This window comes from Pelobates fuscus, chromosome 6 (genome assembly GCF_036172605.1).
Source record: "Pelobates fuscus isolate aPelFus1 chromosome 6, aPelFus1.pri, whole genome shotgun sequence".
Lineage (NCBI taxonomy): Eukaryota > Metazoa > Chordata > Amphibia > Anura > Pelobatidae > Pelobates > Pelobates fuscus.
Genome location: NC_086322.1, coordinates 120,734,534 through 120,759,715, shown reverse-complemented (window position 1 = coordinate 120,759,715; position 25,182 = coordinate 120,734,534). Strand labels below are relative to the sequence as shown.

General features: G+C 41.1%; 1 protein-coding gene across 1 annotated transcript in view; it reads left to right on the top strand.

Moving 5' to 3' along the window:
• KLHL2 (kelch like family member 2) overlaps positions 1-25,182 on the top strand; it is a 132,007-nt gene that overhangs the window by 16,310 nt on the left and 90,515 nt on the right. The window contains exon 2 of the mRNA XM_063458201.1: positions 21,917-22,039. Within this exon, the coding sequence (XP_063314271.1) occupies positions 21,917-22,039 (123 nt within the window). The remainder of the gene's footprint in view (positions 1-21,916; positions 22,040-25,182) is intronic.

The following is a 25,182-nucleotide window of genomic DNA, read 5'->3' as shown; positions in this document are numbered from 1 at the left end:
TATGTAATTTCATTCTAACTGTATTTTGTTATTAATACAGTTAGAATGAATATATTGGTAACAAAATACACTTGGATATATATAGAATGTAATTCTATCTATATATAAAATACAAATAACCGTGTGTGTGTGTGTGTGTGTGTGTGTGTATATATAAATATATATATAATGTCCAAAAGCTTGCACTCCAGTTTAGTTAACAATGTATAGCCCGGTGCTTGTCGGCAATAATAATATATATAGTGATATGAAAAGCACTCCAAGGACTTCATGTAAGGTGAAAAAGATAAACTTAGCTTTATTCTGCAACAACCAAAAGTGATCGACGTTTCAGTCCTATGTCAGGTCTTTCATCAGGATAACAGTGCATAACAAATGTGGCAACATAAATAACATACTTAATTATTCAATGTACATTGTATACAGCTGAGTCTTACCTGAGTTCATGTGTACACCAGTGCCCTGCACGCCGAAAAAAACACGGGCAAAAACGGACCCTGCTTATTGTATTCAGCAGCTGTTGCTGCTGTGAAACCTCTGCGTATCAGTGTTTGCCGGGGAAACCACCCGGGATGCTAGGAGGCGTGTTTACAATTGTTGCTATGACCGCATGTGCGATCAGTTGCACGGGCTCGGGTGGATCACAGAACTCAGGGATAGAATAGGACAAGGCACAGTGATGCAAAATATTAGAATAATCGGCCGGCCAATCCTTAATGCTGTATAGGAGAGAGGGGGCAAGATATTACTATCTGATGAAGTTAGACAATCACACAGAGTACTATAAAAGGAGTACTCGGTGGCCAATATTACATACATTCGCCTAGGGACAATACCAACACTGTGTATCGATAGACATAATATGATATGTAAAACATAGTGGCTAATCAGTTGCCACTTAATGCAACATGGTGCATGGCAGGACATTTTTACTAGGGGACTGGCTAGTGTTATGTGTAAACTGAAGCCGTAGTATGTATTCCTAGAATGGTAATAAGGAATAGTGAGTGCGCTTACAATAAATAAAATACAGTGTTAATCACACCTAAAAAAATCTGAAGGGCATATAACACATTTGATTACAATGCAATAATACCAAAGTGCTATAGTGCTTTAAGAAATTTACACAATATGTGGAGTGCCAAAGTGCATATATGTGCAGACAAGGGATATCCAATATAAATAAAAAAAGGACTGATATACTTGCAGAGCTTCTGGAACAAATAATACACGGCTCTGTAATACAAATAATACAACACCTAGTGCAATATGTTTGTACAGTGCAAAATTAACAATAAATAAATAGGTATCTCACTCACAATGGTGGAGTGGTTGAAGTACCACCCCAAACTATCAGGCTCCAGGGAGGATCAGCCCCCAGTGATCGTGGGATCCACTCAGTGTAGAAAGAACGTGGGCCAATCCGGATATGTGTAAACCAAGAATTTCTTTATTACCAATGCATAAAAAGATATAAAACACCAGTCTCCTGCAACCTGCTACCGATAGTCCGAGAAAGAGAGAGAAGGTCTATAATCAGAGTGTCCTCCTCGCAGCTCAATCCTCATGGATACACGGATACACGGTGTAGGTGCAAAAACTTCCGGATTGTTCAGATGCAATGCATTTCTCCCCTCCCACGGGGCTTTTTCATGCATGAAAAAGCCCCGTGGGAGGGGAGAAATGCATTGCATCTGAACAATCCGGAAGTTTTTGCACCTACACCGTGTATCCGTGTATCCATGAGGATTGAGCTGCGAGGAGGACACTCTGATTATAGACCTTCTCTCTCTTTCTCGGACTATCGGTAGCAGGTTGCAGGAGACTGGTGTTTTATATCTTTTTATGCATTGGTAATAAAGAAATTCTTGGTTTACACATATCCGGATTGGCCCACGTTCTTTCTACACTGAGTGGATCCCACGATCACTGGGGGCTGATCCTCCCTGGAGCCTGATAGTTTGGGGTGGTACTTCAACCACTCCACCATTGTGAGTGAGATACCTATTTATTTATTGTTAATTTTGCACTGTACAAACATATTGCACTAGGTGTTGTATTATTTGTATTACAGAGCCGTGTATTATTTGTTCCAGAAGCTCTGCAAGTATATCAGTCCTTTTTTTATTTATATTGGATATCCCTTGTCTGCACATATATGCACTTTGGCACTCCACATATTGTGTAAATTTCTTAAAGCACTATAGCACTTTGGTATTATTGCATTGTAATCAAATGTGTTATATGCCCTTCAGATTTTTTAGGTGTGATTAACACTGTATTTTATTTATTGTAAGCGCACTCACTATTCCTTATTACCTATTTAGCACTTAGGAGATCTCACCAGGACTCCCAGTGAGTTGCAGCTATTTGTTTCGATTTATATTGTGTATGCTCGCTATACATATATTTTCCTCCTTGTGCGCCATTTAACCTTCCGTCGATATATATTCCTAGAATGGCCTAATGTATAAATAAAAATCTGAATATGTCATATCCTATGTGTCAAGTAGTTGGTACTTTTAGGAGGATAAATGATATAGCAAGTAATATGGTGATGCCTAGTGGACCAAGGACTGGAAGACTCATAACAGTAATGGAAGTGAATATACTGGAATAAATTATAATTAAGTAAAAATATACACATATATACATACTCGTGGAGAAAACACAGTTCCCTCTGGAGTAAGATTTTCTTACGGTCACCTCCTCGCGTTGGTTGCGGGACGTGGTTGATGGCGATAAATTTCATTGATGGTAGAGGATGGCTACTTTCCCAGAAGTGTTTCGCCAACGGTTGTTCAGACCCTTCGTCTCTGTACGTGATTCGTATACTCGATCGGTGGTTCCGCATTCTTTCCCTTAACGGTAGATCTGTTTTGCCCATGTATGCCAACCCACACGGGCAGACTAATTTATACACAACAAAGTCACTGGTACACGTAATTCTGTGCCTGATGGTGAAGGTCTTGCCAGTGTGTGGATGGGTAAAAGTTTTGCTTGGTAGCATGTGGCTACATGTTACGCACCCCAGGCACCTATAGCAGCCTAAGTTCAAGTGGATGAGGGTTGATTGTAGCAATGTGTCGGGTCTGTCTTGACCAGTAAGTCTCTTACGTTTTTTCCCCTCCGGTAGCACATCATCGGTCGTTGTTTAAATTGACTCGGTAAGCTATTATCATTGAGCATCATCCGCCAGTTGCAGTTAACAGTTTCTTTGATGTGGTCTGATATAGTTGTGTATGTCACAGGAAATATTAGTCTTTCCTCCTTGGGTGGCTGTGAAGGTGGATTTTCAAAGCATTTGTTTAAAGCTTGTTGTAAAATGGAAGGGCTATACCCACGGGATAGAAATTTGTCCCACATTAGATTTAGCTGTAGCTTAGTATTCGCCTTATTGGAGTTATTCCTGATGACTCTCATGAACTGGGATTGTGGTAGAGAGTTGATTAGGTGCCTTGGATGGTAGCTGTCCGCATGTAGTATAGTGTTTCTGTCCGTAGGTTTGTTGTACAGTGTGTAGGCTATTTTCTCATTCTCCATGTAAAGACGTACATCGAGGAAGTCTATGGACTGGTCACTGGTGGTCATGGTTAGTCGGACCGGTGTATTTAGGTTGTTGATGGTTTCGAGCATCTCTTCTGGTGTTGGTCCCTTATTTCTCCACAGAATGATGATATCGTCAATGAAGCGCCGGTAAAACAATATGTTGTTTCTAAATGGTGTGAGTGTGTTCCTGCTCGAACACATACATAAAGCTATTTGCATACATTGGTGCCATGGCCGCTCCCATTGATGTTCCAGCGATTTGCTGGTACCATGTGTGCTCAAACCTAAAATAATTTTGGTTAAGTACCAGGTATAGTAGCTCCAGAGTATATTCCACCGGTGGTCCCATGTAGGAGGGTGATGCTGTTAGGATTTTCCTCATTGCATCGCTGCCTGTTTCATGTGTAATGATTGTATACAGGCTTTTAACGTTGCATGTAATGAATGTCACTCCTTCTCCCAAGTTGGTGAATTGTTTGAGTTGTGTTAACAGGCTTGGCGTATCTTTGATGCATGTTATTAATTCCTCAACTGGTTTCTTAAATAGGGAATCCAGCCACTTGGCAATGGGTTCCAGTACCCCTCCTATTGCCGAGACTATAGGTCTGCGCGGTGGTGAAGTGGGATGTTTGTGAATTTTTGGTAGTGTATATATTACTGGCGTCCTAGGTTTCTCTTGTAGTAGATATTTGTACAATTCTTGTGTGATGTAAGCTGCTTCTAGCCCTCGATGTAGCATTAGTTGGATCTTAAGCACAATTGCCTGTGTTGGGTCGGCCGTCAGTTTCAGATAGGTAGTTTCATCTTCCAGTTGGGTTAAGATCTCCTGTCTGTAGTCACTGTAGTTCATCAAGACAATCCCTCTCCACCTTTGTCTGCCGAACGAATTACTAGATTCGGGTCGTTGGCTAATGAGGAGATAATCTGGCGTTCTTGTTTCGTTATATTAGATCTTCTTTTGTTGTCGTGTGTCAGGTGGTGTTGTGTTTCTTGGTTCAATGATTTCAAGAAAGTCTTGATGGTGGATTGGTTAGGTAATGGGTCCCAGGTGCTTTTAGGTTTAAAGTGACTCATTGGGGTGATCAGTTTTATTCGTTTTAAAGAAGTCCTTGAGTCTTAAAGTTCTTCCAAACTTGTAGTTTTCAACTTCTTGAGTGAGTGGTACAGGGTAGGTCGTGGGTACGAAGGCGAGTCCTTTAGTTAGCAGTTGGATCTCCGCATTGTTGAGTTTCCGTGTGGACAAGTTAAAGACTGTGATTACCTCCGTCGAGGTGGTCTCCCTCTCAGACCGGTATATGCCGCTTCTCTGTCCTCGTCTAGTGATGAAACGTTTGGTTCTTGGTCTTGTCTGGCCCGTTGTCTTGTAGTTATTCCTACTGGTGTAGTCCCTCTCTCTAAAAAAACGACCTGATGCTTGGGCATGTTCTGGTCTTTGTTGGTTATCAGAGTCTGAAGTGGACTCCCCTGAGGTTCTATCAATTGTAAACTAATTACATATATATATAATTACATTAGTATACACGTAGAATTTAAATACCTATAAATGCATATATATTAAAATTCTACGTGTATATTTAAATAATATTTTAACATAATTATGTGATTTGATTAATTAAAATTTGATTGACATGCCTGACAACACAGGGAGAAAGTGCATAGAATTTAATTTGCAAGCACTATATTTGACCCTGTAACTCTCCAAGACACCATAAAACCTGTAAATAGGGGGTACTGTTTTACTTGGGAGACTTCGCTGAACTCAAATATTAGTGTTTCAAACTGGTAAATTGTATTACAACGATGATATTTTAAGTAAAAGTGACGTTTTTTCATTTTGTTTTACAAACGAACTGCACTTTTATGGACTATATTATTGTTGTAATATGATTTACTGTTTTAAAACACTAATATGTGTGTTTAGTGAAGTCTTCCGAGAATAACAGTACCCCCCATGTACAGGTTTTATGGTGTTTTGGAAAGTTAGAGAGTCACATATAAGGCTTGCATTTCATTTTTTTGACATTGAAATTTGCCAGATTGGTTATGTTGCCTTTGGTAGCCCAGGAATAAGAATTACCCCCATGATGGCATAAAAGTTTGCCATTTGCAAAAGTAGACAACCCGAGGTATTGCAAGTGGGGTATGTACAGTCTTTCTTAGTAGCCACTTAGTCACAAACACTGGCCAAATATTAGTTTTTTGCTTTTTTCAAACAAAAACAATTATGAATGCTAACTTTGGCCAGTGTTTGTGACTAAGTGGCTACTAAAAAAGACTTTCAATACCTTGGCTTGTCTACTTTTTCAAATGGTATGCCATTATGGGGGTAATTCTCATTCCTGGGCTACCACACCGTCTCAAAGGTAACATTAGTAATCTGGCAAATTTCAATTTGAAAATGGAAATTTCTATATTTGACCCTGTTACTTTCCAAAACACCATAAAACCTGTTAATGGGGGGTACTGTTGTACTCGTGAGACCTCGCTGATTACAAATATGTGCATTTTTTTTTTTTTTGCAGTAAAACAGTATTATGACATTCACAGCTAAAATGTCAGACGGAAATACAAATTTTTTAAAAAAATCTTTTTTTCTAACACTTTTTTTTAAAATTCTGTTCCATATATGAATAGTTAATGATAAATTAAAGCCCTGTTTCTCCTGAACAAAATGATATATAATAAGTGTGGGTGCACTTAATGTGACAGCGGGGAATTACGGTTGAACAGACATATAGCGCAAATTCCAGTTTTTGTTTAAGTTTTTGTTTTGATCAGAACGTGCACTATTGACTCCGTCCTGAAGGGGTTAAAACGGGTTTTATTTACAATCAAATCAATGGCATCAGTGTTTTTTATTTTTTATTTTAACCCCTTAAGGACCGGACTGTTTTTGCGATGTTGTACATTTGCGACCAGGAATCTTTTTACACTTTTGTGGTGTTTGTGTTTAGCTGTAATTTTCTGCTCTCTCATTTACTGTTCCCATACAAATTATATATTGTTTTTTTCAGGACAAAAGGGGCTTTCTTTACATACCATTATTTATATAATCTCATGTAATTTAATTTTTAAAAAATGAAAACATATGATGAAAAATTAAAAAAAATACATGTTTTTTTACTTTTATGTGAAAAATCTTTTACTCATCTACAAAAGCGAATGAAAAAAACTGCTAAATAGATTCAAAATGTTGTCCTGAGTTGAAAAATACCCAGTGTTTACATGCTTTTTGCTATTTTTTTTCATGTTATAGGGCTATAAGTACAAGTAGGATATTGCGGTTTCAAAACATACATTTTTAAAATGTATCAATAGTGACATTGTAACACAAGACATTGTAAAACTATTATCTGTCATAAATCGCTGAAGAACACCCCACATGTACATATTTTTTTAAAGTAGACAACCCAGGGTATTCAATATGGTGTATGTCCAGACTTTTTTAGTAGCCACTTAGTCGCAAACACTGGCCAAAGTTAGCGTTCATATTTGTTTGTGTGTGAAAAAAGTAAAAAACTAAATTGAACGCTAATTTTGGCCAGTGTTTGTGACTAAGTGGTTATTAAAAAAGACTGAACATACCCCATTTGCAATACCTTGGGTTGTCTTCTTTTGCAAATGGTATGCCATCATGGGGGTAATTCTCATTCCTGGGCTACCATACGCTCGCAAAGGCAACGTAACCAACCTGGCCATTTTCAATGTAAAAATATTTGACCCATATATTTGACCCTGTAACTTTCAAAAACGCTATAAAACCTGTACATGGGGGGTACTGTTATACTCAGGAGACTTTGCTGAACACAAATATTAGTGTTTCAAAACTGGAAAATGTATCACAACAATTATATCATCAGTAAAAGTGCTGTTTGTGTGTGAAAAATGCAAAAAAAGTCACTTTCACTGACAATATCATCGCTGTGATATGTTTTACTGTTTTGAATCACTAATATTTGTATTCAGCGAAGTATCCCGAGTAAAACAGTACCCCCCATGTACAGGTTTTAGGGTGTCGTAGAACGTTACAGGGTAAAATACAGTGCTAACAAATTAAATTATCTGGACTTTCGGGCTGGGTTGGCAGGCAGGTCCCTTAAATTGCAATCAATAAAATAACTTAATTATGTAAAAATATTACATAAATACGCACATAGAATTTAAATATATATGCATATTTATATATTTGAAGTCTACGTGTATATTTACATAATTATTTATGTAATTTTGTATATGGACATATGAATAGTTCGTATTCTTTTTAATTATTAATATATATATAGATATATATACAATTTCATTCTAAGTGTATTTTGATATAAATATATATATATATTAATATCAAAATACACTTAGAATAAAATTTCGTATAGATATATAATTTTTTTTACATTTTTATTATTATTTTTACATGTTTAATTTAATTTAAATTACTTATTATTTGTATTTTATAATAATATATATACAATATATATAGTTATTATATATACGTGTGTAATTTAATTATAAGTGTATTTTTATATTAATATATGTACATATTAATATAAAAATACACTTAGCATGACATTATATATATATATATATATATATATATATATATATATATATATATATATATATATATATATATATATATATTTTTCACTTTAAACCTCTGCGTATGATTACTTTGTATGATTTTACAGCAGCAGGGAGACTGCCTGTCAGCACAGACAGTCCCCCTGCAGGCAGACACTAGGACACCTATTGTGACCATGTGGTCGCCCTGTTGGGCGATCACATGGCCACAGGGGTCCTAATCCGCCATGGGGAGACTGTCTGGGCTGCAGGCAGTCTCCCCACAACGGGAGCACCGCCGATCGCCGCCGGGGGAACTACGGCAATCGGGTAAGTACATATTAAATTTAGGACGGTTCAGGACCGTCGTCGGTCGGCAATGGAAAAATGCCGATGACGGTCCTGAACCGTCCAGCGTCCTTAAGGGGTTAAGTTTGTATCTTCTGCTCTGTTAAGTGAACTTTAAAGGGACACTATAGGCACCCAGATCACCTTATCTCATTGAAATGGTGTGGGAGCAGTGTCCCAGACCCACTGGTTTGAGAAACTGCAATGATTACATTGCAGGACTAAAACTGCCTCTAGTGGCTGTCAATCAGACAGCCACTAGAGTTGCTTCCTGGTATGTAAACAACTTTTGCATAAGCGTACTTTTGCATAAGCGTATTCAGTGTCTGGGTGCAATGTCCCTGCCCCCCTTAGTTCTGAAATGTAAATCATTGCAGTTTTAGCCCAGTTTTAGCCCTGCAATGTAATCATTGCAATGTAATCATTGCAGTTGCTCTAAGACTGCCTCTAGGCGCTGTCAAACAGCCACGAGAGCACTTCATGCTCGCAAGGTGACTTTTTTAGTTGCCTGATGCTGGACGTCCTTACGCTCTGCATGAGGACGTCCAGCGCCAATTAAATCCCCACAGAAAAGCATTGAAGCAATGCTTTCCTATGGGGAGGACCTAATGCGCTCAAGGCATCACGAATAATGTCTGAGGAGTGCCAACCCATCTCTGAGGGAGATCGGAGCTGGAATCGGGTAAGTACTGTAAAGTGTTTTTGTTTTGTTTTCCCCTCCCTTATAGTACCTGTGGGGATGCGTGAGGTGGGGGCAGAGGGAAGTATAGTGAAAGTCAATACAGCTTTGTATTCCTTATACTATAGCAGCCCTTTAATAATTGAATTTGTCTCTGAAGGAAGCCTCTAGTGGCCACAGAATGGTTTAGAAATTGCAGTGTAAACAGTGCTGTTCATCAGAAATGATGCTCTCATTTGCAAGGCAGCAGGGTCTGCATTTGGACATCATAAATTACTTTCTTAAGACTAAGTGATTTTTGGTGCCACGAGATGTAAACTTATATTTTTGTTTGAATATTCAATAAATGCCTGTTATTGCAGCTATAATCTGTATTTAATTTAAAAAAAAAAAAGACTTGTCGGATTTATAGTATTGCAGTAAAACAGATTTATCACACCCCCCAACGTACAATGCTATTAAACATTCTAGCATTGTAGTGGTTAAATGCATAAATTTACTTTTCAGTTCTTTCTCCTTGATTGGTTTCACCTGACAATTTTTGTTTTTCTTGTGACAAGTGGTAATTTAGATGAAAGGATAAGTGAAGCATTCTGGATAATAATGTTCTCACTTGTGCTGTGGAACAGTTGGGTGAATTAACAAGCCACCTGTCAGAAGTGGATAAACCCAGTCTGTGCATGTATGTTGACTGGGTTTTATAGGCAGAATTGTGCATTAAAGGGTCAAAATGTTAGATTTTCCCTCCGGCCCAGAAAAGGTTAAATGTAGGTTAAATGGCAGATATTGTGCCGAGTCTTGGAATTTTTTGTGCCTTTTGTGAATCACTAGGCTAAGGATTACTGCGTGTAATTAACTGGCCTAAATTAACCATATGCATGGCAGAGGTGGACCGAAAGCAGTGGTCTGAGTGCCAGGTCCCTCAGGTTTTAACACTTCAGATGCAAACATAGCAGTTTCAGAGAAACTGCTATGTTTACATTTGGGGTTAAGCCAGCCTCTAGTGGCTGTCTTCCGGACAGCCACTAGAGGCGCATCTGCGACACTGGAGGCATATTATGCCTCCATCGCGCAGAGCGTACATAGGAAAGTATTGAGAAATGCTTTCCTATGGACACTTTGAATGTACGCGCGGCACTTGCCACGCATGTGCATTCAACTCCGCTGACGTCAGGCGGAGGAGGAGAGGTCACCAGCGCCTAGGGAGACCGGCGCTGGAATAAGGTAAGCTGCTGAAGGGGTTTTAACGTGCCGCTTTGTTTTAGTGACTCTATAGTGATCCTTTAATTGTACTTTTGGGTTTGTTTGCTATTTGAATATAAAGGGACAGTGCATGCACCATGAACTCTGCAGAACACTGTAGTCTCTGTTTTCTGTCCGACTATTTGTTTAGCAAAGACAGGCTCTATTCAGCTGTCACTATTATTATTATTATTATTATTATTATTATTAATATAGCGCCAGCAAATTCCGTAGCGCTGTACAATGGGTGGACTTACAGACACGTAAATGTAACCAGACAAATGGACACACAGGAACAGCCAGTTGAGGGCTCTCCTCAATGAGCTTACATGCTAAGGGAAGTGGGGTATAGTGACACAAAGGGTATAAATAGGGGTAATGAAATAGGTTGCTAGAAAAAGTATACACTGGGAACTTGGTTATTTTTGACAGTTGCAAAAGGGAAGTCATGGGGGGGGGGGAGGAGGGAATGCGCTAACAGTTTACCAGTGAAGACTGGGGGAAAGTCTAACGGAGAAGGGAGTTCCACAGAAAAGGCGCAGCCCTGGAGAAGTCTTGGAGACGAGCATCAGATGTGGGAGTACAGACAGAGGATAGACGTAGGTCTTCGGCAGAGCGCAGGGGCCTTGACGGGACATACTTGTATATTAGGAAGGATAGGTAGGTTGGAGCAGCATTATGAAGGGACTTGTAAACAAGCACCAGAATCTTAAATTGAGCCCTATGTCTAACTGGAAGCCAATGTAGGGACTGACAGAGGGGGGGAGGCGTGGCAGGTGCGGGCTGACAGGGAAATGACCCTTGCCGCTGCGTTCATAATAGATTATAGCGGTGCAATCTGGGAACACGTAAGACCACTGAGAAGGGGATTGCAGTAGTCAAGACGAGAATGAACAACGGCATGTTAAATAGGGGCAGATGTGGGCTATGTATTTGAAATGGAAGCGACAGGATTTGGTGATCGACTGGACATGAGGGGTGAAGCGTCTAAGAGAACACCTTGGCAGCGAGGTAGAGGTGATGGTGGCACTGTTGACTTGGAGGGAGACAGACACGGGAGTAGCAACACTTGAGGGAGAAAAGACCAGAAGTTCTGTTTTGGACAGGTTGAGTTTAAGGAAGTGAGCAGCATCCAATTGGAAATCGCGGAGAGGCAGTCAGATGTGAGTCAAGATGGGTGGAGAGAGATCAGGAGAGCATAGGTAGATTTGAGTGTCATCTGCATATAAATTATAATGGAAGCTAAAGGTGCTGATGAGTTTACCAAGGAAGGCATTATAGATGGAAAACAGTAGGGTACCAAGGAATGAACCTTGGGGGACACCAACAGAGAGGGGTTGGGGAGAAGAGGCAGAGCCAGAGAAAGAAACACTGAAAGATTACTGGGAAAGGTAGGAGGAGCACCAGGAGAGAGCATTATCTTGTAGACCGAGATTATGGAGAATGAGAAGAAGCTGTTGATGATCAACTGTGTCAAAGGCAGCAGAAAGATCAAGGAGAATTAGGATAGAGTAATGGCCGCGAGATTTAGAAACAATTATATCGTTTGATACTTTGGTCACAGCTGTTTCAACAGAGTGACAAGCGTGGAATCCAGACTGAAACGGGTCAAGTAGAGAGTTGGATTCGAGGAAGTCTGTCCATCTCGCATACACAACTCTCTCAGGGATCTTGGAGGCAAACTGCAGTAGCGATAAAGGGCAGTAGTTGGATGGAGAGCTGGGGTAGAGGTTGGGCCTTTTCAGAATTGGCGTTCTAGTTGCATGCTTGAAGGAGGAAGGAAATGTGCCAGAGGAAAGGGAGAGATTGAAAACCTCAGTGAGAGAAGAGCAAGAGAGGGAGACTGAGTGCAGGTGAAATATGAGGGAATAGGATCGAGGGAACAGGTGGTGGGGCGGGAGGACGGGAGCAGAGCGGAAACCTCTTTTGTTGTTGTAGGTGCGAATGAGCATGGAACAGTGTTGGAGTGGTGTTGGGTGATGTATTGGAAGGGGAGGGAGAGAGATTAGAGATCTCTTCCCTGATTGTAGAAATGTTCTCAGTGAAGTGAGTTGCAAAGTTTAAGGTGGACAGGGTGGTAGCAGGAGGGGGAGCAACAGGGCAAAGGAGAGCATTAAAAGTGTGAAATAGGCATTTGGGTTGGCGGGACAGTGTGCTTATGAGGGTGTTTTAAGTAATTTACTTTTGCAGAGGATAGAGCCAGAGTGTAGGAGCGCAGCATAAATTTTATAGTGGATGAAGTCAGGTGCAGAGTGAGACTTTCTCCAACAGCGTTCAGCAGTTCTAGAACATTTTTGGAGATATCAAGTTAGCTTGGTTTGCCAGGGTTGTAATTGGGAACGCTTGCTGCGTTTAAATGTAGGAAGTGCCATGATGCCTAGTTGAGAGGAGAGAGTAGAGTTGTAGAGTGAAGTTGCAGAATTTTATGGCAAGTGAGATTTGAGATGGGTAAAAGGAGTTTGGAGTTTGGTGGAGAAATGCTGGAGGTTTCTGCGAGATTGGAGAGTTGAGGGTGGTGAGATTTTGGTATAGGATATGCAGATGTCAAAGGTCAGCAGATGGTGGTCAGATAAAGGAAATGGAACAATGGAGAGATTAGAGGTGGTACAGACATTAGTGAAGATGAGGTCAAGAGTGTTTCCTGCTGTATGAGTTTCTGAAGTAGACCACCCTGTGAGGCCAAAGGAGGCGGTTGCAGAGAGCAGACGGGAGGCAGTTGAGGTTGTTGATTGGGATGTTAAAGTCCCCAAGTATGAGGGAAGGAGTGCTGGAGGAGAGAAAGTGGGGTACCTAGAAAAAAGTGTCCAATGAATAGCCTAGGATGCGTGAAGGATAGGACAGAGGCCGGTAGGATAGGTTGAAAGATGCATTGAGGGGTGAGAAGGATGCCTACACGGCCGCCCTTACAGTTGAGTCTGGGAGTCTGAGAGTGTGGGAGAATTGTAGTACACCGAAACATAAAGAAGCTGGAGTAGTGGTATCAGAGGGGTAAAGCTGGTCTCAGTGAGTGCTAGTAGTGTGAGGGAATTAGAGATGAAGAGGTCATGTATGGCTGTTGATTTAATATTGCTACAGATGGAACGGGCGTTCCAGAGTGCACAGTGATTGCTGGTAGAGGATGATAAACTGAAGGGTATTTGGATGAGGCTTGTGTGTTTTCGTGTGAGCAGACGAGGTGAAGGGCCCTGGGTTGGGAGAGATGTCACGGGGTCTAGGATGAGATTGGGTGGGAGCAGGAGAGAAACAAGTGCAGGGCATGGGATGAGAGAAGGGGGGAGTGTAGCAGGGATGGATTAATGTGAATGTGATTGTGTTGTTGAAGGAAGTGGGTGTAAGGAGATATTATGAGGGAGAGAAGAGAAAAGGAAAAGAGGAGAAGATAGAGCATTGCTCAGATGAGTAAGTACTTTGAGAAAGCCGAGTAGGCAGCCGTAAGGAGAATGAGGAATAATGTGAAAATGAATCTTCTATATCGGCTTCTTGTTCTTGGTTCATGGGTATAATGGTAAATGGAACCCAAAGTTTATTGAACCTTAAAGGGTTACTCCAAGCACCATGACCACTGAAGTGATTTGTAGTAGTTATGGTACCTCAAATCTGTACATGCAGCATTTCAAAATGCTAGAATAGTTTGTGCTATAACAAATTTATGAAATGTATAGACAATGTATTAATGTACACAATCTTAAAGGAACACTATAGGGTCAGATACACAAACCCGTATTCCTGATCCTCAAGTGTTAAAACCTCCATCTAGCCCCCCTAAATATAGTAAAATCTTACTTGTATTCAAGTCTGCAGCTGCTGTCTCTGATCCTGATATGACTGCTTGGCTGACATCATCAGGAGTAATTATCTGAGCCAATCACAATGCTTTCACATAGGTTTGGCTGAGCTTGTCAAGGAGACAGATCAGGGTCAAAACCAACACAAGTTGAATCACTGCATCTCTTTTAGGAAAGTTCAGTGTCTCCATGCAGAAGGTGGAGGCAGTGAATGTCAGTGCTGCTCACTGTGCAGCACTGCCCCATGAAGTACCTCTAGTAGCCATCTGAAGAGTGGCCAGTGGAGTTATCACTAGGCTGTAATATAAACACTGCATTTTCTCTGAAAAGACCGTGTTTACAGCAAAAACCTTGAAGGGAATAATTATACTCACCTGAACAAATACAATAGCCTGTAGATGTTCTGGTGACTATAGTGTCCCTTTAACATAAACTAAAACTATAAATGCAAAACATGTGGAGATATGCATGCTATAATGTATCAGCTTGTATTATAGATAGTAACATTTAAAGCATGTAGCAGACCATGATCTTTAGTGGCCAGAGGTGTAACTCCACCTCCAGCAGCTGCATGTTGGCGTCATTAGCCAGCCTATAAAAAGAGTCTGTGTATTATTATTATTATTATTATTATTATTCTACATTTTTCTTTTGTAGTGTGCAATTCATTGGCTGTGAGCAGTCAGCTGTCACTCTCAGCCATTGAATAGCAACTGGATTGGCATCACTGTTTCTGCAACTCTTCCGAAGCCAGAAGCTCATCAGTAGAGTAGCTAGCAACCTCAGAGCCCTGCTGGTTAATGGACAAACCAATGTAAAATGTTTTTTCCCCATTACCAAGTGTCCTGGCAAGTATACTCCTAGCGTCATCATCACCACTACTATGAGCTGTAGTATTGCTTGTGGTGCTTACAGGATTTTGTTGAATGTATTGCTGAACAATATGTAAGAAATAAACATATGTAAGAAATAAACATAAACAAAATGTGAAAAGAATCTTTAATCTAGTAAGTCATATGATTTTTTTTTATTTTTTAAATTAATTGCCTCGTCCACCTACTGCTACCAGAATCCACTTGTAGAGCTAGTCCTGAGTAATGTAGCGTGTAAAACACCCTATAATTTATTTGTTATCCCCCCCCATACTTGTTTTGTAAATTCATCCCTTAACGATGGTTGGTTAACTGTTCATGGATCATTGAGGATATTTCTCTCTCCCAGGTAACATGAACATTGCAAAGTACATGGTTAGTTTATTCTTCGTTCTAGTTCAGTAGTGTGTGTATAAGGTGCATTCCAGAGACCCATTACTTTTTAGAGCCTGAGGCAAATGCACCCAATTCATCAGATTGCAGCCAATCACCATATAGTGCATGGGCTGGTGGTTGTTATTCAGTGTACATGCTTCTACCATTTCATGGATTGTTTTGTTAGAAAAGAGCTATGAGACTGCAAGCAGAGTCTTCTTTAAAGGGGAAGTAGCATCTTGGATAAATGTTGCTCTACAGTTTTAAACAATTGGGATCCTATTCTGGATGAAGCTGTGTGTTTTTAGTTTTTTGTTTTTGTTTTGTTTTTTAAAAAGCAGGGAGATCTGTGTCTCATTTCACTGTGACATCTAATTTTTTTTGGTACGGAGTGATTTCCTAAAAATGTCTCTGAGTAACATGCGACGGAAAGTGAGGTATGTAACTATTTCTACCTGTTAGTAGGTGTATATTGTAAGAACAATACACAATATCCAGCGCACAAACTCATCCACTAAACAGCAACTTCAGAGATAAGATTTTATTCGTTTTTTTTTTTTTTTAACGCCTAAAATAGGCAAAAATAATGGCACCTCATTTATGCATGTTAAGGTGAGTGCAGCCTTCTGGTTTCATATATTATTGGAACAAAATATATTTTCGAGCTTAGTGACCATAACCCATTTAACTACAGCTTGCTATAAGTATTAACTTCGCCAACAAGTTTCTCTATTGGTAATAGATGATTATTTCTGTACAAATGATAAACGAGGTCTGATTGTGCACCTATATGGTTCCAGTTTGGTGTGTTGTATTCCATGTTTTGAGAAGACATAATGTAGTCTATGTAATTTTTGTCCTGTTAAACACACATAGTGGGCAAAGTCGTATGTGTGTATGTGTGTGTGTGTGTGTATATATATATACACACACACACACACACGACTTTGCCCACTATGTGTGTTTAATATATATATATATACTTTTTTAACACTGTGTGTTTATATGTTGGCATAGTGTATGTAAGGATAAGATTGTGATGCTGCTGTTCCTAATTCATCTTGTGGGGGGAAAAAACCAAGAAAATCCCATTACAAAAACCACTACATTTACTCTGATAATGTAAAGCATTTCCATTTCTGAGAAATGTAATGTTTACATGTGGATTAAATGTATGCCTCTAGAGACAGCCAGCCAGCAGAGCACCTTTGTAAGACCTTTCACCCTTCTACATTTTGAAAGATTTTGCATTCGGCATCCGTCACACACTGCTTACTAATGGAGAACATTGATAGTGCCTCTCCTAAAGAAGCATATTACTCTTTCAAATTGATAGATTGTGACAATTGCAGGGAGTTGTGTTCTCAACTATATTATCTTAAGTTTTCACAAGATATGGAACTCTTGGCTAAAATATTTCCAGGCATGGAAAGTGCGAGAAGCTGGTGGCCGCTGGGATACAGCATGACGTCATATCCCAGCGGCCAATACTCTGTTCATGGAGGAGAGAGAATAGAAGGGGACAAGTATCCTCGTGGCAGGATTTACAAGAGCCCAGCTTTGTACTCTGATTTTGGGAGGACTGAGTGAGATTGTAGTTGTAGCGCTGTGTGTGGGCTACAGCAAACATAACAGCCTGTCTTCCTGGTGCCCATATCCGCTGGGATGACTTGGCCCTTTTGTGAGCAAGCATATTGTTCATGATCCTAATTGTCAGACCTTCCCATCTACTGTCTCCACCAACCGCTCCTCTTTTCTCTCCCATTATCAGACTTGTCAAAGTTTTCATATATTGTATGTAGATGTATCTCGGGGTTTAGACTAAACAGTAAGTACAATTAATTTAGTACAAGCAAGTAGAAGGCTCTTATATTCTTCTCCAACATGTGCAGTATGGTTAGGCTTCACCATATACAATGCAGAAGTGGACTAGGTGGTGTGACTCGGTAATCAGTTGAGATATACCTCCAAAGAAAACAAGCATGTGTCTGTAGGCTAAGGCCTCCTGTTTATTCTTGACACAGACTCTCCATTTGTACCAGCAGATTGACCAATCAAAGGCTTGGAATTGTTTAAATTAAAAAAACAAAAACAAAAAAACAATCCAAGGGACTTAAGTGGTAGCCCAATCTTGACACAAGTAGTTTAACCCCTTAAGGACACATGACGTGTGTGACACGTCATGATTCCCTTTTATTCCAGAAGTTTGGTCCTTAAGGGGTTAAATTACAAAGAAGTGGATCTCTGCCAAAAGCCCTGGACATTGACAGGGCTATTTGCTAAACTTTACATTTTCACAAATTAAATCTGAAAGGAAAAACAAATGCAAAAATAGTTAATCTGGAAAAATTCTTTAACTCTACTATAGTCAAAACATGGCTATTATTACCTTAATTTAGCCATTTTGATTCATTTTGCACAAATTCAGAGTTTTTACCTAAAGTGTTTCTCCCTTTGTCTTCACTGGAATGAGTGTTCAATGTGCATTTTAAATTCAAGGTATAAGCAGCTATGGAAACATTCTGCGAACATTCTATGAATTACACTGGCTTTGAATTCTTTCTTTAGCGAATAACCCTAATTGTGTGTGGTGAATGCTGGTTGTGTCATGTGTGCTGATTGTAGTGTGTTTGTCGTGCAAAGAAAAGGCAGTGTTTACATTCCAGCCTAGCGACACCTTCAATGGCCACTCATCAGACTGCCACTATAGGTGTTTCCTGGGTCCATGCTCTGCATGGAGACGCTGAAATTTCCCCTTATAGATGTATTGATTCAGTGTAGTTCTATGAGGAGATGCTGATTGACCACGGTGGCATTTGGCTCCGCCTCCAGATTTGCCTCCTTGATCATCAATTCTACTTTTTACTAACTTTAAGGGGGCTAAATAGTTGAACACTGTATAGTCAGGAATAAATGTCTGTGTTCCTAACCCTATAGTGTTCCTTTAATAAATATATATATATATATATATATATATATATATATTTATTTAAATTTGACAAGTGGACATTATTTCAGTCTTTTTTTTTTCATATATTCTTTATTTTTGTTGTGCATAAGATTGACATACATGCGTGTGTTACCACTATATAGAACATAGTAGAACATAAGCAATTCAAAGTGTAAAGCATTGTGGCACATGAGTAAACTGCACAGGTATTTGATATTAAACATGCTTAAGTTGATCTTGCCAGTGGGTTTTTGATCAGGAAAGGTAGTAAGGCATATTAAATAGGCACTGGCTGAGATGTAACAAGGTAGATTAAAATAAAACCTGAATGAAAATCAGGATGTGGAACTATATGCTTAGATTAACCACTGGTAACACTCAGGTATACTCTGGTGTTGGGTTTGCAGCGAGTTGTTGTCGTTAGCAAGCAATTAGCAGGTAAGGTTTAAAGAGCACCTAACCAATGCACAGAGGTTGAGAGATCCAGTTTTCCCCGCGACTAGGCTCTTCAGTGAGGTTCCATCTTCTGGCCCAGAACCCGAGACAGTCCAGGTGGCATTTTTCCATGATGATGTCCCAGGTTTTGGCGGGGACGAGCCTCTGCGGTTCGTTTTTCGTGCTCACCCGGTTTCCGGAGCGGCGGGCCTCTGGGTCATGCCGTTCTTGCTTGTTCTGATGTGGGTGACATCCCTGCTGTCTGTGCCGGGGGCGTTCGGGCGACTGCCTCAGTGTTCTCTTGCGCCTAATCCCTCCAGTCGCATGTAGATGAGGTCGATCTAGTCGGCACATGGATACCTTGCGGCTCCGGTCCAGTTTAGTAGGAGGGGGTAGTATCCGGCGGCCTTTTAGCACAGTTGAGGGGCTGTGAGCGTGGTCAGTAGGTTGCTGTTGCGAGGTAGCCGCTTTAGCAGAGGTGTTTGCGTTGCTTTGCATGCGGCGCCAGAACGCCCTGCAGATGGCATCGAACTTTGCCTCAAACTGCGCTCTCCATGACTGGCTGTCTGAGTCTGCTTGTGCAGGCAGGCTTCTCGGTGCGGCGGCCATGTTGGCTCCACCACGCGGTTGCCAGCTGTGTTTTCTCGGATCAAGGTCTGCAGAGATTTTAGCTGCCCCAGTGGGGACCGGGATATCCCCCACCGGTCTGGGGGGCAGGGGGAGGAGTATTAAGGCTGCCACAAGCTGAACGAGGTGCGGTCTTCAGGCCAGGGGATCGTCCGCTTCCCTCAGCCCTCAATACCGCTCTCTCAATAGGCCTTAGAGCCAGGCTAGGTGAGTTCTCAGGAGGTCACGTTAATCCAGGTAAGGATTCGAGGAGCTTGTTAATGAGTTTGATTTTTAGCCTGTTCTGTGCTCCGGTGGTCAAGATTTTGGGCTCTGTGTAGGAGATTAAGGCTAGGATTAGCCGGAGCTAACACAAAGCACGTCCGGCCATCTTGCCTGTCAGGCCCCGCCCCCCACATTATTTCAGTCTTGACACCTGGTTTGGTGCATTTTTGATGGTGACTAATTTAAAACTGAATAATTACATTTATTGAGTAAAACTCAAAGAATCAGGTTTTCTTTATTCTGTTTTTTGTCAGTGCTTTTGAACTTGCACCTTTTTTGCACCTTTTTAATGTTTAGATTTGATCATTCGTTTTCACTCTGTTTAACATGTTGACTTAAAATAATACATTTCCTGGAGTTTTATTTGTAGGATGTAGTTATTCTTGTACTAATTCTGTCACATCTTCACCTCTTTTTATAGAGCTGCGCATAGTGTTAACAAGACAATGTGTTATTAGAGTTGTGAGTGTGTAAAATGTGATCATGATACACCTGTTACTGTGTTGTTTTTTTAATAAAAATAGAGTAGTGCGTGAAACCGTTGAGAACATATTTAACCACTGAAGGACCTATGATATATTTAGTTAAATCCTCATAATACACTCTAATGTGCTGCTTAGTTGGCATTTGCAGTTGTATGTAGCCCATGGTTTAGGGGCTAAACATTTAGGGAACCTTTTAATCCAGCATTCAATTTCTCAATTTCTGTCCCTTCACTTACTATGTGAGTTTTAAGGATTTGCAGGGAATGGCTCCTAGGAGCTCCTTGCACCATGTCAACATAATTGCAATTAAATTGTAATGATGCAAAGTGGTACATTTTGGAAATAAGCATGCTTGCTTTAGATCTAGCCCCCCTCGCCACCCACATACACACACTTTTTTTTTTTTTTTTTGTTCCTTAACCATTATTTTGGCTTAAAATGTTCAAATAATTTGTAAATTCACTGCTTAATGAATAGGCACCTATATTTACGTTGTTTTATTACCGTTTTCTACGTAAAGTGTTACTCCAAGCACCGTTGTCATGTCAGTGATTTGAAGGGATTATGGTGCTTGTAGTTTGTATGTTCAGCAATTGTTTGAAATATTGCTCTTAAATAGTTAAAGCATTTTGTTGTAGGGATTGACCGATTATCGGTTAGGCCAATATTATCGACCAATATTCCGGATTTTGGCAAATATTTGTATCGACCACTATTGATATAGATATATAGTGCTGATAATGGGAGAGGCGGCGATGGCCCAGGGCACACAGGGCCGGTGCGTCCATGGGGCGACACAGACTGCCGTCTAAGGGTGCAGGAATAGAGTAACCGGCAGGAAGGAAGCGCACAGTGCTCTCCCCTACTAGTCATTCAGTGTAGCGTGGTTGAGCAGAGCAGAGCAGAGGGGAGCGCAGTACATGAGCTTCAGTTTCACTTAGAGAGCCATTCCTGTCAGTCCGGCCGGGTACAAGAAACTGAAGCTCCTGTACCGCGGTTCTCTATGCTCTGCCGTGCTACAAGAGCAGTAATGAGGCACCCCAGGTAGGGGATAGGACCACTAAGGGGGTGGGGGGGGGGGGGGGGGGGCGACTAAGAGGGAGGCAGAAGAACACACAGGGAAGGGAGGGGAGAGGAACACTAAATATTCTTGAAAATATTAAAAAACATTCTGACTGGCATGTATATTTTATGCATTTACCACTTAATAAAAAAAATGAAATAAGCATGTTCCATTAACGGTAAATTTGTGTAGAAATTGTTTCTTTTTCCAAAATGGTAAATGTACATATATGTAATGTAAATGTATCGGTAAATTATCGGCTATCCGCCTGAAGGGTAACAGATTATCTGTATCCTGTCTATAAGATCAACATTGGTCGATCACTACTTTGTTACCAGTGATGTAACCCACTTAGCATCTTAAGCCAGCCTGGAATGATGGTTCTGGACTGGTTAATGTCAATTCTGTACATATTTGCCATTGATCAGCAGTACCTATGACATGCTGGTGACAGATGACACTCCCTATTGCCCAAGTCAACCCCCTAAGCCTGTCCTCTCTGACCTCCCTGTTCCCCTCCCCATTCTAACTTATTTGTTTTTTTAATGGGGCAGGGGATATGCCAGTAAGATTCACTTCATCAAACAGTGCTTTATTAAAATTGTTCCATAATTGCTCTTATAAGTTTCAAGAGCCAAACTGATATTCTATGTTTTTAACTTATTTATTTTATTCCCTTTCTTAGAAGCACTAAGCCAAGTCTTGTCAAACCTGTGGATGTAAAAGACAATACTGAGAAGTATTGCCCGGTCACGGTGAATCCTCGGCACACTAGGAAAGCATTCAAAGTTATGAATGAATTACGAAGGTAATTGTTTTCTTGCATTCTAATTTCTTTGGGAACCTACAGTGCAAGTGCAACTTGTGGCAGCACTCAATGATTTGCAGGAAACTACTATTCTGTTTACAGAGGTTTTTATGCTGTGTGTGTGTGCATGTATATAATGAAATATATGTATATTACGCTGCCCAACCTCTCTAATTTACCATAGTAAAACAAATTTAAGTGATAAACTCTAGTAAACCTGCAATTGTATGTCTACCATTTTGTTGACAGTTATAAAAGTGGCTTAGAAAATATGTACGTTTCTTTCCAAGCCAGTTTTGTGAATGGGAAATCACTGATTGGCTGAGAGCGTCTGCGAATTCTTCAGTTCTCAGCCAATCAGTGGCCCCCTACTCTGTGGCATAGAATGCCAGAAGCCGGATGCCGCCTGGGGGGCAGCCGAGATTGCCACTGCAGTAAAAAACTTTGGGGTTGAACAGTTTGAAAATTGTTTAACCCCTTGAGGTAAGAGTGCACCTTGGGTGGGGGCCCTCCTGACACTATAACAACTTTATTTGAATTGTTTTGGTACCTGGAGTGTCCCTTTAAATTAACTTATTTTGTTATATACCATTTAGAAGTCATGGATTGTGCACCTTGCAATGATTTCCTCACTGTCTCCACTTTAATAGGTTAATCATTCATATTTGGAGAACAACTTAAATTGGCTTAAATATCTTTGTTTAAACTTGCCCTCTTAGCTGGATCACCGCTCGGCACCAAGACTTATCTGATGCTATGAATTGCAGAGCTGCAGAAGCCATATATGGATATCCCTGGTCATTCATTAGCTGAGCACTCTCAGCAAATTAATGGCTCCCCGTGCCAAGAATATGCACAGAATTGATATTGGCTAGTCTGGAACTCTTCATGTGCAGAGTTTCATATTGAAAGTCTTTACATGCAGACTGCATGGATGGGTTTAGCTTAATGGAACTAACTTGAAGATCTTTGCAACAGCTTATAAAATTGTTTTTAAGTACCGTATATACTCGAGTATAAGCCGAGTTTTTCAGCCCATTTTTTGGGCTGAAAAACCCCAACTCGGCTTATACTCGAGTCAAGGTCTGTATTATGGCAATTTGCATTGCCATAATACAGACTGGGGGAGAGGGGGGCTGGCAGAGAGCGTTACTTACCTGTTCTGCAGCTCCTGTCAGCTCTCTCCTCCTCCGCGCCGTCCGTTCAGCACCTCGGTCAGCTCCCAGTGTAAATCTCGCGAGAGCCGCGGCTCTCGCGAGACTTACAGTGTGAGCTGATAGAAGGAGCTGCACGGACGGCGCAGAGGAGGAGAGAGCTGACAGGAGCTGCAGAACAGGTAAGTAACGCTCTCTGCCAGCCCCCCTCTCCCCCCCACTGAACTGAAACTGGACCACCAGGGAAGGAGAGGCCCCCTCCCTGCCATGTATCAAGCAGGGAGGGGGGACGAAAAATAAATAAAATAAATAATAATAAAAAAAAATAATAATAAAAAAATAATAATAATAAAAAAGGGGATATAAGGACCACTGTGGGGGGGGGGGGGGTATAAGGACCACTATGGGAGGGAGGGGGTGGGATAAGGACCACTATGGGAGGGAGGGGGGGGGATAAGGACCACTATGGGAGGGAGGGGGGGGGGATAAGGACCACTATGGGAGGGAGGGGGGGTATAAGGACCGCTATGGGAGGGAGGGGGGATAAGGACCACTATGGGAGGGAGGGGGGGATAAGGACCACTATGGGAGGGAGGGGGGGGGGATAAGGACCACTATGGGAGGGAGGGGGGGGATAAGGACCACTATGGAAGGGAGGGGGGGGATAAGGACCACTATGGAAGGGAGGGGGGGGGATAAGGACCACTATCGGAGGGAGGGGGTGGGATAAGGACCACTATGGGAGGGAGGGGGGGAGAAAAGGAACACTATGGGAGGGAGGGGGGGGGATAAGGACCACTATGGGAGGGAGGGAGGGGGGGGATAAGGACCACTATGGGAGGGAGGGGGATAAGGACCACTATGGGAGGAAGGGGGGGGATAAGGACCACTATGGGAGGGAGGGGGGGATAAGGACCACTAGGGGAGGAGGAGGGGAGGTCAGGACATATGGGGGGGGGGGGGGGCAAATATCCTTGCACCGGCCCTGCACACACTGCATTCATACACACACTGCACTCATACACACACACTGCACTCATACACACACACTGCACTCATACACACACACTGCACTCACACACACTGCATTCATACACACACACACTGCATTCATACACACACACACTGCACTCATACACACGCTGCACTCATACACACGCTGCACTCATACACACACACGCTGCACTCATACACACACACGCTGCACTCATACACACACACGCTGCACTCATACGCACACACTGCATTCTTTATACACACACTGTAAATAAATATTCAATTAATATATTTTTTTTAGGATCTAATTTTATTTAGAAATTTACCAGTAGCTGCTGCATTTCCCACCCTAGTCTTATACTCGAGTCAATAAGTTTTCCCAGTTTTTTGGGGGAAAATTAGGGGCCTCGGCTTATATTCGGGTCGGCTTATACTTGAGTATATACGGTAGTTTGACTATGTAATCTGGTTCTTCTATTTTTGTATGTTTATATTGTATTGTTTTTTTTTTTTTCTCAATTGTACAGCACTGGTGCTTTATAAATGCCATTAATAAATAAATCTGTGAGGGCACCTGGCACAATCACTACTGCAAACTATAATGGTTATGTTGCTTGAAATGCTCTTTTTAAAAGCATAATTTATTACATTTAAAATGAAGAAACAGAAGGGTGGGGTAGAGCTAAATATGTCCTTAGGAATATGTAGAATAATAAATTAATAGTGTGGTATGTAAAATACATTTGGAAAAGATGATAAAAATAATTCACTCGTACTTTTTGGGAGCTTAGGTGCAGCTCCGACTTTGGCGCTTAAGCGAAATGATCCCTCCTGTGGTCCACAGGTCTGAGAATAGTCCTTTTATTCCACATATTTCGAAGGACCTATTTGGCGCTACACCACCCTTCTGTTAGATCCTTATCTCTTCCGGACAAGAGAGGCCCTGGATTTGTTGACTGAGCTGCCTTTTGAACTATACCACTAATCTACAAG